This window comes from Nothobranchius furzeri, chromosome 17 (assembly GCF_043380555.1).
Source record: "Nothobranchius furzeri strain GRZ-AD chromosome 17, NfurGRZ-RIMD1, whole genome shotgun sequence".
NCBI lineage: Eukaryota > Metazoa > Chordata > Actinopteri > Cyprinodontiformes > Nothobranchiidae > Nothobranchius > Nothobranchius furzeri.
This window is the reverse complement of record NC_091757.1, coordinates 56833106-56843365: the sequence shown is the minus strand read 5'-3', so window position 1 is coordinate 56843365 and position 10260 is coordinate 56833106. Positions and strand designations below refer to the sequence as shown.

Genomic DNA, 10260 nt, shown 5'->3' with positions numbered 1-10260 from the left:
GCCTCTTAAAGCCATTTATTCTTTTTATGTACACGGACATATTGCACAGTTTAAAAGTCTTAAGGGCACTCAGATCTAAACGCTCCTGGCTTTGATGCAGCAAGAAAAGAAAAAACCAGATCTGGTGTAACTCTTACATGAGGACTTTGTGTTTGTGCGTTATTTACGTTTGTGCGTATGAGTCGTTCAAGGATTTTACATTTTCTACATAAATACACATTTACCAAGTTAAACAAGCCCCCGGGTTTGTCCGTGATACCGGACTGGACCCCAGCGCAGCACACAGCTGGTGTTGACCTGGTGGATAAATTCAAACCTGCTAACAGAATTCTTCCTAGCATCGTGACTCTTCCGTTTCACCTGTCGGACTCAGAGAGCATCTTTACGCCGTGTTAGTTTCTTCTGCATGAATGGTGTTGGACTTGACAACCACGAGAAGTTATCTTTAAACTGATTTTAAACTAGATTCAGCTGCAGGTTGCGTTAAACTCGCCCACCATGCATGAACACGCTGGTTTTCCCCGGTCTGTTGATGCGAGCGGCCTGCAGGAAGTCAGGTGTGCCGACATCTCTAACGGTTTCCTCACATCCAGCTTCCTCGTCAGCAGTCTCTCTGGTGTTGAAGAGGAGAAGGGGTTTGGAGCAGGGACGGAGGCTTAGATGTTGAAGCTTTCTCCACAGCCACACGTGCCTTTGATGTTAGGGTTGTTGAAGACAAATTCACTGGATAGTTTAGACTCCACAAAGTCCATCTCAGTTCCCAGGAGGGTGAGCTGCGCCTTCTTCTCGATAAACACTCTCACGCCTGAGAAGATGCACAACAGAACCAGGATTTTACACCGAGGGTGTGAAGACGAGCATCCCATAATAATATCTAACCTAAGAAAATACCAAGATTTAAACAAGCTTGTCCTTGCAGCTGAAATCTGAGCATTCATGGTCAAAAATAAAATCACACACCATCCTGTAGGACTTCCTCGTCTGACTTCTCCTTGTCCTTCGTGTACTCGAGTGTGTAAGTCAGCCCGTTACAGCCGCGGGTTCTCACTCCAACCTTCAAACCAATCTATGGATAACAGAAAAAGGCACATCAACATCCGGTACTGAGATTAAATCAAAACCTAAAGGATATTCCAACGAATGTTTAGTCTGATAAAAGCACTAAACTAGAAATATTCGTGTGTCTGCTAATATTTGCAGTTTCACGAAGAAAAGATAAAGCTTTGTAGTTGTCTAAAAGGGAACTTTATTCTACAGCCCAGTAACCAATCAGCTGTCAGGAATGCTTAGATCTTTACTTACAGGCCAAGTGCACTCATGTTCCACTCATCTGCAGCGGCCTCTAGCATAAACCAAAGCCTTGTGAAATAGTCTCTACAGAAACAAGCTCTGATGCTCCCGTTTCAGGAAGTACAGATCAGTGGGAGGAGATGGGAGCAGAAAACGGCAGGATTTGGAGTCTTACTCATGTTATTTCAGGATATTCAGACATCTCGCATCTGACTGGCGAACAGCAACGCCACTCGACCACTGACTTGGTTTGCTTTGCAACAATGGATGTTTCATCTCCACTAATAACACAAGTATGAAGGAGTTCCGCCATGTTGTGGAGTTGCTAATGCTAAAGGTTAGCTTCTACTAGCTACACTTTATTCTCTCCTGGACGCTAAATCAACAACAGCCTTCCTCGTCAAGATGGGTGAGTTCATGAATGTTGATGTGTCGCAGATCCGACTGGCTTCTCTATTCCAAGTGTCTCCCTGTATACTTTCCATCGGCAGCTAATGTGGGAACTAGGGGTAGAAGACTATTTTGACGTTCAGCCTGCACGTTAACCTCAGAATGACTGATTGTATTTCACAAAACTGGCTTTTCATTGAACTTGCCCTTTAAGATATTCACTGCCTAAAAACAGGGTATCTGCAAGTTTAAGGGAGCCAAATTTAAGACCTTTTAAGACCTTTTTTAAGGCCACTTTGACCCAATTTAAGCTATTTTTTTAATTAAATTTAAGCTATAATGTCCAGCTATTACCTGGAACCAGTGCTAACCATGTGGCGAACGTGGGATTAGCCATCCAGTTACCATTAATGTTGCACTTCCCCATGGCGCAAGCTCCCGCTAGCTTAACCAGCTAATGTGCTCATCTAAAAACAGCCCCCTTTCACAACCAGCTGAATGTGTACGGTTCCGCTTACGCCAACTTCGTACACAAAAAATGCTGAACTAGAAATTCACGAAAATTTTATAGAAATAAAAGAATTTTGTTTAATGGGTCTTTGGTAATTTAAGACCTTTGGAAACTATTTAAGGATTATTTGTCATTTTTAAGGATTATTAAGGCCTTAAATTTGGAAAAGCAAATTTAAGACTTCTTAAGACTTTTTAAGGACCCGCAGATACCCTGTAAAAAATGATCTTAAATTTTCTTTTCTTATGCATTTTACAATATCCATGTGGTTTTTATTAAAAGTGTCAATAAGTTGGACTCAAACATCACAGTAAAAACAAACTGTCCTCCAAATGAACTTCAGTGACTTTTAATAACTCACATATTCTGGTTTGTCCTGAAGCAGCGATCTGATTTTGCTCACAGCTGCTGGAGACTAAAGAAGAAAGAAGAAAGTTAATCCAAAGTTTTAAACCAAGCTTCAGAGTGAAGTGGATTCAAAACGAAGCTTTTTAAACCTGAAAAATCTGTAACTGTATGTGACAAACGTCAGGAAGAAACAGGAACATAGCAACAAAATGTGTTGTAATGGATGGTGTTTTGGTCCCTTTCACACATGTGATGCAGAGGCTCTGTAGCTGGTCTGAAACTGAAGTTTAATAAAAAATAAATAAATAAAAAACTTGGAATTATAGTTGCAAAGAGAAAAAGAAAGGTTCGGCTGCAGCTGGAAGGCATTTGAGAGCGATACTTGGCTTCAAAGTGTTAATCCCTATGAGATTAGCATTTAACGTCTAATGTGCTGCATAAATAAAAATTGTTTTTTCTTTTGTCTTAAGTTGAAATTTAATGTGTGTAAAATAAATGAAAGAAATCCAACAGAAGTGGTGTTACAAACACGATCCCTGTCGGTAATTACAAAAGAACGACCCTGACCCCTTCTGTCAGCTGTCCCCTGCTGTGTGTGGAGTCGCGTCTCATTACGTAGTCCTTCCTTCAGCATACTACTGTTATCTGCTCCGGCCACTACATAAACACATTATCGCACAGCAGCAGAGTCCGTCAGCTTAAATTCCTCATCAGCACTTTTTCAAACCGCCCACCTGTTAACAACAAAGTGAGTGGACTGACAGCTCACACTGTTTACTGAATAAGCTGTCATAATATTATCAATGCATTTTAGTTGAGACAGAAATTAGATGTGAAATGCCTCAAAGGGGCAAAATTCTGTTTAATTCAGCTGTCTTCATTTGATTTAGTGTTAATTTAATATAACCGAAGACTGGTCAAAAACTGAGTAACATTGCTTTAACATAAACTATTTTAATGCTGATCATTTTAGTCTACAATTTATTAGGTAAAACCTATAAATTAGTATATGCTTGCACTTGTTTTAAATAATCAAGGCCATATCAATAGCACAATACCTTTTTTCAACAAAAGTTGTGCATAATGAATGTCAAATGCTACATTTATAATTTGTAGTTAATTATTTATCAATCAAAGTTATAGCTCGCTGTGCAGCATAGCTGCTGCAAAACAGGTGTCAGCTGACACTATTTTCTTTAAAAGCACATGAAAAACGACTGTGCAATTTTATTTGTACTGAAGGAAACGAGAGATACCGTTCCTGCCGCGCGCTAGGCAGGGCTTTCCCTTGTGAGATGTTTGTTTACAGTCTGTAGAAATGACGATGTTCTCTTTCTGACCGAACCTCAGCTTCGTTAGCGTTCTTGCATTATTTTGGTTCTAATACTAAAGTTAAAATCAGCAGCACTTTACTGCATGGTGGCGCAGTTGGGCCGCATGGTGGCGCAGTGGTTAGCACTGTTGCCTCGCAGCACGAAGGTTGCAGGTTCGAAACTCGGCTGCGGCCTTTCTGCGTGGAGTTGCGTGTTCTCCCCCTCACCTCCGGGTACTCCGGTTTCCCCCACAGATCACAACATGCCCTATAGGTTATAGATTGTAAGTCGCTTTGGATAAAAGCGTCTGCTAAATAAATACATAAACATAAATTCAACTGTCACACTTATGAAAGCTGTCTAATATGCGTTTAATCTAAAAGAAATCCTTAACCATAACAAGAAAATGTACTATGACAGGCAGGAAGTACGCACTACGTAGACGTTAGAACAGGATTGTTAGCTAGCTAACTGACTTAGCCAAGGTACACAATTAGTAGCACTAGATCGTGGATGCTGGATAAATACCGCACCTTAGAAACATATACGTACAAAGATTAAATGTAAATTATTTTCATATTTTATTAAAAGGATGAACTTACGAGCGTTAGAGCGGCTCTTGTAGGTAATATCTTTCTTTTATTGACCGCTCTGACGGTCGCTCGAACCAAGGAGGCAGACATGTTTACTGTTAAAATCATAACATAGAATTGCGCATGCGTGAGACCAAACTGGTAACGCCTCCTTGAAGCCAGTCGATCGGTGATTGGCTGATATTTTGATAGACATGTGAAACAGCAAATGAGATAACGAATGAACGTCTCGCCCCTCTTTTGTTATATAACCTTTTTATTACACTTGTGTTTACAAAGTCGTTCTTCTCACTTAGTTAACGGCAGCCCTGTGTATTTGTTTTTTTTTAAACTATTTAACGATTCCACCTTATCTTTAAAACGTTGACAGCAGACTACTTTCTCTTTGTATTTTTAAGCCATATGGCACACACTGTTTTGGACTTTATGTTCCCGTTGCCTCCTAATTATTCCTCAGTCACACCCCGCCCCCCTCCAAAAAACAGAGGAAGGCATCTTCAAAACGTGCCAGGATTCTTTTCATTAACAGCTTTTTATTTAAAAGTTTCTCTCGAAATATCTTTCCTAGAATTTTCATATTATTTCAGGAAAAATGTGAATGGAACCAACTCAGCAATCTAATAAATAAACAATTATCTTGCTAAATCTTCTAAAATATTCCCTAATTGCTTTAAATTGCATTAATTGCTTTAAATGACTGATATATATATATATATATATATATATATATATACATACATATATATGTGTGTGTGTGTGTGTGTGTGTATATGTGTGTGTGTGTATATGTGTGTGTGTGTGTGTGTGTGTGTGTGGGTGTGTGTGTGTGTGTGTGTGTGTATATATGTGTGTGTGTGTGTGTGTGTGTGTGTGTATGTATTATATATATATATATATATATATATATATATATATATAGATGGATAGATAGATAGATAGATAGATAGATAGATAGATAGATAGATGATAGATAGATAGATAGATAGATAGATAGATAGATAGATAGATAGATAGATAGATAGATAGATAGATAGATAGATAGATAGATAGATAGATAGATAGATAGATAGATAGATAGATAGATAGATAGATATAGATAGATATAGATAGATAGATAGATAGATAGATAGATAGATAGATAGATAGATAGATAGATAGATAGATAGATAGATAGATAGATAGATAGATAGATAGATAGATAGATAGATAGATAGATAGATAGATAGATAGATAGATAGATAGACAGATAGATAGACATATAGATAGATAGATATAGATAGATAGATAGATAGATAGATAGATAGATAGATAGATAGATAGATAGATAGATAGATAGATAGATAGATAGATAGATAGATAGATAGATAGATAGATAGATAGATAGATAGATAGAATTGTTTGTCCTGTGTGTCTCTGTGTTGCCCTGCGATGGACTGGCTCTCTGTCCGGCGTGTACCCCGCCTGATTGCCCATTGACCGCTGGAGATAGGCACCAGGCACCTATACTATCCTCCCTCACAGAGTGGTGTGCAAATTGTCAGATCTGGGACTCCCCCACCCCACTTCTGCTTGGATAACGTACTACCCATCGACATACAGTATAGGTACTACCTGGCAGATCGCAAACAAAGGGCCAGGGTGGGCCCTAACATCTCCTCAGCTACCATCGGTAGCACTGGCTCCCGCCAGGGCCGCGTGCTGAGCCCCCTGCTCTTTACATTGTACACCCATGACTGTGTACCCACCCATAAAAGCAACATCATTGTGAAATTCACAGATGACACTACTGTGGTGGGGCTCATATTGGGGGAGAAGAGTCTGCCTACAGGCACGAATTGGAGGTGCTGACAGTGTGGTGCACAGACAATGACCTGCTCCTGAACACAGCAAAGACCAAGGAGAAAAAGAAAACTGAGATCATCCCACTTTTCATCAACAGAAACTTCGTGGAGAGTGTCTGTCTTCCGCTTCCTGGGTGTACACATTACTGATGATCGGTCTTGGGGTGTGAACACAACAGAGAAGGCTCAGATGAGACTTTACTCATTATCTCCCCAAAACGGCTGGTGTCCTTCTATCACTGTTCCATAGAGAGCATCCTGTGCTACTGCCTCTGTGTGTGGTTCTCCAGTTGCACATCAGCACAGAGGAAGTCACTTCAGAGGATCGTGGAGACCGCCCAGCAGTTCATCGGCTGTTGTTTATCCTCTTTGGATGAACTACACAGCTTTCGCTGCCTCTTCCTGCTCATGATTTGTTCCAACTGCTGCCATCAGGCAAAAGACACAGGAGCATAAAAGCTAGGACAAGCAGTCTATACAGCAGTTTTAATTCTGTGGCCATCGAGGCACTGAATGGCAATCAAGCCCCGTTCTTTTGAATTCCACTTCATGTGCAATATAAAAGACCTTGTGCAATATTATGTACATATTGTTAGCTCACCTTTCACACCTAGTCAAGGTGAAATGACTATGCGCAAAGGTTTCATCATGTGCAATACTGTTTCTCTTATTCTATTTTTACATGTTTTTTTTAATATCTTTTATCTAAATTATTTTTAAATACAATTTTGGACACAGGGACTGCATCTAATGTCGTACTTGTTGCAATGACAAAGGATTTTCTATTCTATATTCTATATAAAAAGTTTAATAAATTACAAATCTAATAAATACAGTAACTGTAAAATGTGGCTAACTGGACACAAGCTTGTATTATCTGGAACACACCTGGAGATGTCTGTTCTGAACTGATGATGTGTTAAGTGTAGCTGTCAGTTGTTTGTTTATTTCAAACACTTTGAAGAATTTCCAGCAGGGGGCACTGTTGTCTAATCAGTAGCTGACTGATGCACCTTCTTCACCCCTCTTGCTCTCCCCACCTATTTATTCCACCTTCCTCAGGATCCACTGATTTCCCTCTTTCCTATTCACTCTCTCTCTCTCTTTACATTTTTTAATCACAATTTCCTATTTTTGCTCATTTTAAATATATTTTTCAACATTTTCTAAATGCTTTTTTATATTTTTTGTTTTTGTGAAGCGCCTCGTGATTTTTATCATGAGAGGCGCTATAGAAATGATGTTTTCCTCTTCTGATCCTGTGTGAAACCAGAAGTTGCTCAGTAGTTCATAGGAAACACGGCTGTGTTGGCAAAGAAAAACTTTCTGCAAGGAAACACGCCCTGGCTAAGCTAGGAGACTGAACTTTGCCTCAAACAAACCATCAGAATGGAGGTGCATGTTTAACAAATGTTTGGACATTAATATTGAGTTTATTTTGGCCGTGCACTGATGCATGTTGGTTGGTTTATGTGCCCAGCCCAGAGATTCTGTATTGTGTGACACAGTATTCCAATAGGATCTGATATTTGCAGCCCCTGCTGGGAAGCGGAGCGAGGTGTATGATTTACTGCTCCTGTGATTAAGATGTGTGTTTTGTTTTGGGGTTGCCGTAAACATTGATCATTTAACCGTTTGTACAGTTTTCACGGTCTGATGGTTGACCTCATCAACAGGAGTAATTTCAGATGAACTGAAATAAAATCTCTGCATCAGTCGAGGCTCTCTCATCGCTTTCCCCTTCCTTCAATCTTGGGACTACATTCAGATTAAAAGGGAAAACTTCATTTGAAATAGAAAATATTGCCAAACATTCATTACAAAATATTTCACTAATAAAAATTTCAAACATTTGCCCTGAGCATATAAAAATTATTTAAAGAGCAAGTCACCCCCAAATCATTTTTTCTTCTGATAAACTATAAAAATGTGTGTCTAATCGTGCTGCAGACACGTGGAGTCAATAGTTTAACACGTTAGTGAATTTTAGTTCAAATTTAAATTTTCTGCCTAAAGCTGTCAGTGTTGAGCCGTTGTCAGGTTAAAACTCTGCACTGCATTTGAATTTAAATCTGCCATCGCTATTGGCTAAGAAGTACTCTAGAACGTTAGCTGGTACCATATGATGTCACAATGGCCGTGGTCGAGCTGAGCTGCGCCTCGCCTGGAAAACAGACGAGAGCAGATGGAAGCAGCAGGGGGCGTGGCTGAAAGCCGGCGTTTACGTCGGACAGATTTCCTGCATGTGTAGCTCGTGGGTGACGATGACTGAAGATATCACGTTAGCGTTCACATTTGTTTAATTCTGGTGCCTGTTAGCAGCTGAAACACATCCTCACGTGCTTGTGGATATCATATATTGTATATGAAGACATGACTGTAGTAATAAGTAAAGGTTATCAGCTGTAGCTTCAGTGTGCTCATAGGAAACGTGACAAAACAACACAAAACACATTTATCTTTATGGCCTATATAGTTATCATCAACGTAACATGATTTACAGAATACATGTGACCAACTAACATTTCATGCTCTACCACCGGATGTTTGGATCAGAATATGAACCAATCAGATCTTAGATCAGGTGAGAGCCAGGCGTTTCCCGTCATCCTCTAGGTTTTGCAGCCGAGGGAGAGCAACTGCAGCGCCTTGCTCCAAAATCTGCAGCCGCCTTGATCTCACGAGGTTATCGTTGCCTACGTATGCATGACGTCAGAGCAAGTCGGCGTCAAGTCGGACACAAATCTAACCGACATGCACTGCTCGCCGATCACCGGTGACCGAATCTGTGCAGAACTGGCTTATCTCGAACACAGTCAATGGCTCGAATACAGCCAATGCCATTCTGAGCCTGTGTGTGTATTTGTTAGCGGCTCCGCCCTCTCGGTCTGCTAGGCAACAGCATTTGTTTAGCCTAGTGAACGAGACCAAATTCTTGCTTTGCAAAGTTTGGTCTAGGCACGCTCCACTGGAACCTCCGCAGCTCCTACCAGGACTCTGGCTAACCAATCACAGCTCTCTAGAGGGGTTTCAAACACATAAAGAGCTGTGATTGGTCCATAATGGTGGGCCAATCATAGTGCTCTATCTGCTTAGTGAACAAATCAGAGAGCTTTATCTGCTTTGTGGGCCAATCAGGGCACTCTATATGCCTGGTGGGTGGGATGATGCAACAGAGTGAAACAAGAGGATGTCACATTCATTGTCCAGTAGCATGCGGAGATCACTTGAAAGACAACGGTAGAACCCGCCCCACAACCGAGAGCCGTCAATGGAGCGTGGAGCCAGGCTAGCATTTGTTGCATTTTTCAAACAGGAAGTGGGAGCGGAGTAATACTCTGGTAGGGGGTGACTTGCTCTTTAAGGCATAGGTGCCCAAAAGCAAATAAAATCAAAAAGAAATGTGATGCATCTTCTCAGAAGTCAGCAAAACGTAGTTCTGACTACATATTCAGATTTAGAAAGGCAACTTTTTAAATGTGTTTTGTAAAAAAGCACAAAGAAACCACTCTACACTGGGACTTCTGAGTTTTAATATTTTGGAGACAAAATGGACTGAAAGCTGGTCTGGCAGAAACAATATCCGTTATCATCAGTTTCAGTTTAGTCAATCAAAACAAGTTAGGCTGGCGTTAAAATAAAATCACTTTAAAATAGGAAATCTCCTCACTAGGCCAACAATGTTTTTTTTCTATAAAATTCAACAAAACCAGCTGAACAATCATGGCGGCGTGTCCATCACTGAAACACAGAACAGGTCTTACAGACATGACAAGCAGCAACATAATTCAAGGGCATGAATCCTCACAGTGCAGCTACCAATGTGTTGCATCATTACAATAAAATTACACGATTTACAAGTTTCAAACGTTTGCAGCATCATATGCCAACATCTTACCAGTGTAGTTTGAAATACTTTACTAAAACGTGTTTTTGCACCGTCATCACAACGTGTCCTAGCGTGGAGGAACGGT

The 10260-nt window shown here is 40.3% G+C and overlaps 1 protein-coding gene across 1 annotated transcript; it reads right to left on the bottom strand.

The window, feature by feature from the left end:
• Window positions 1-4566, bottom strand: isca1 (iron-sulfur cluster assembly 1). Its single transcript, XM_015973202.3, has 4 exons — window positions 4455-4566; window positions 2553-2606; window positions 961-1066; window positions 1-805 (listed from the first exon to the last, which is right to left on the bottom strand). Exons 1-4 carry the CDS (start codon window positions 4551-4553, stop codon window positions 657-659), a joined length of 408 nt encoding a protein of 135 aa, XP_015828688.1. The 5' UTR covers window positions 4554-4566; the 3' UTR covers window positions 1-656.
• Window positions 4567-10260: the final 5694 nt, after the last annotated feature.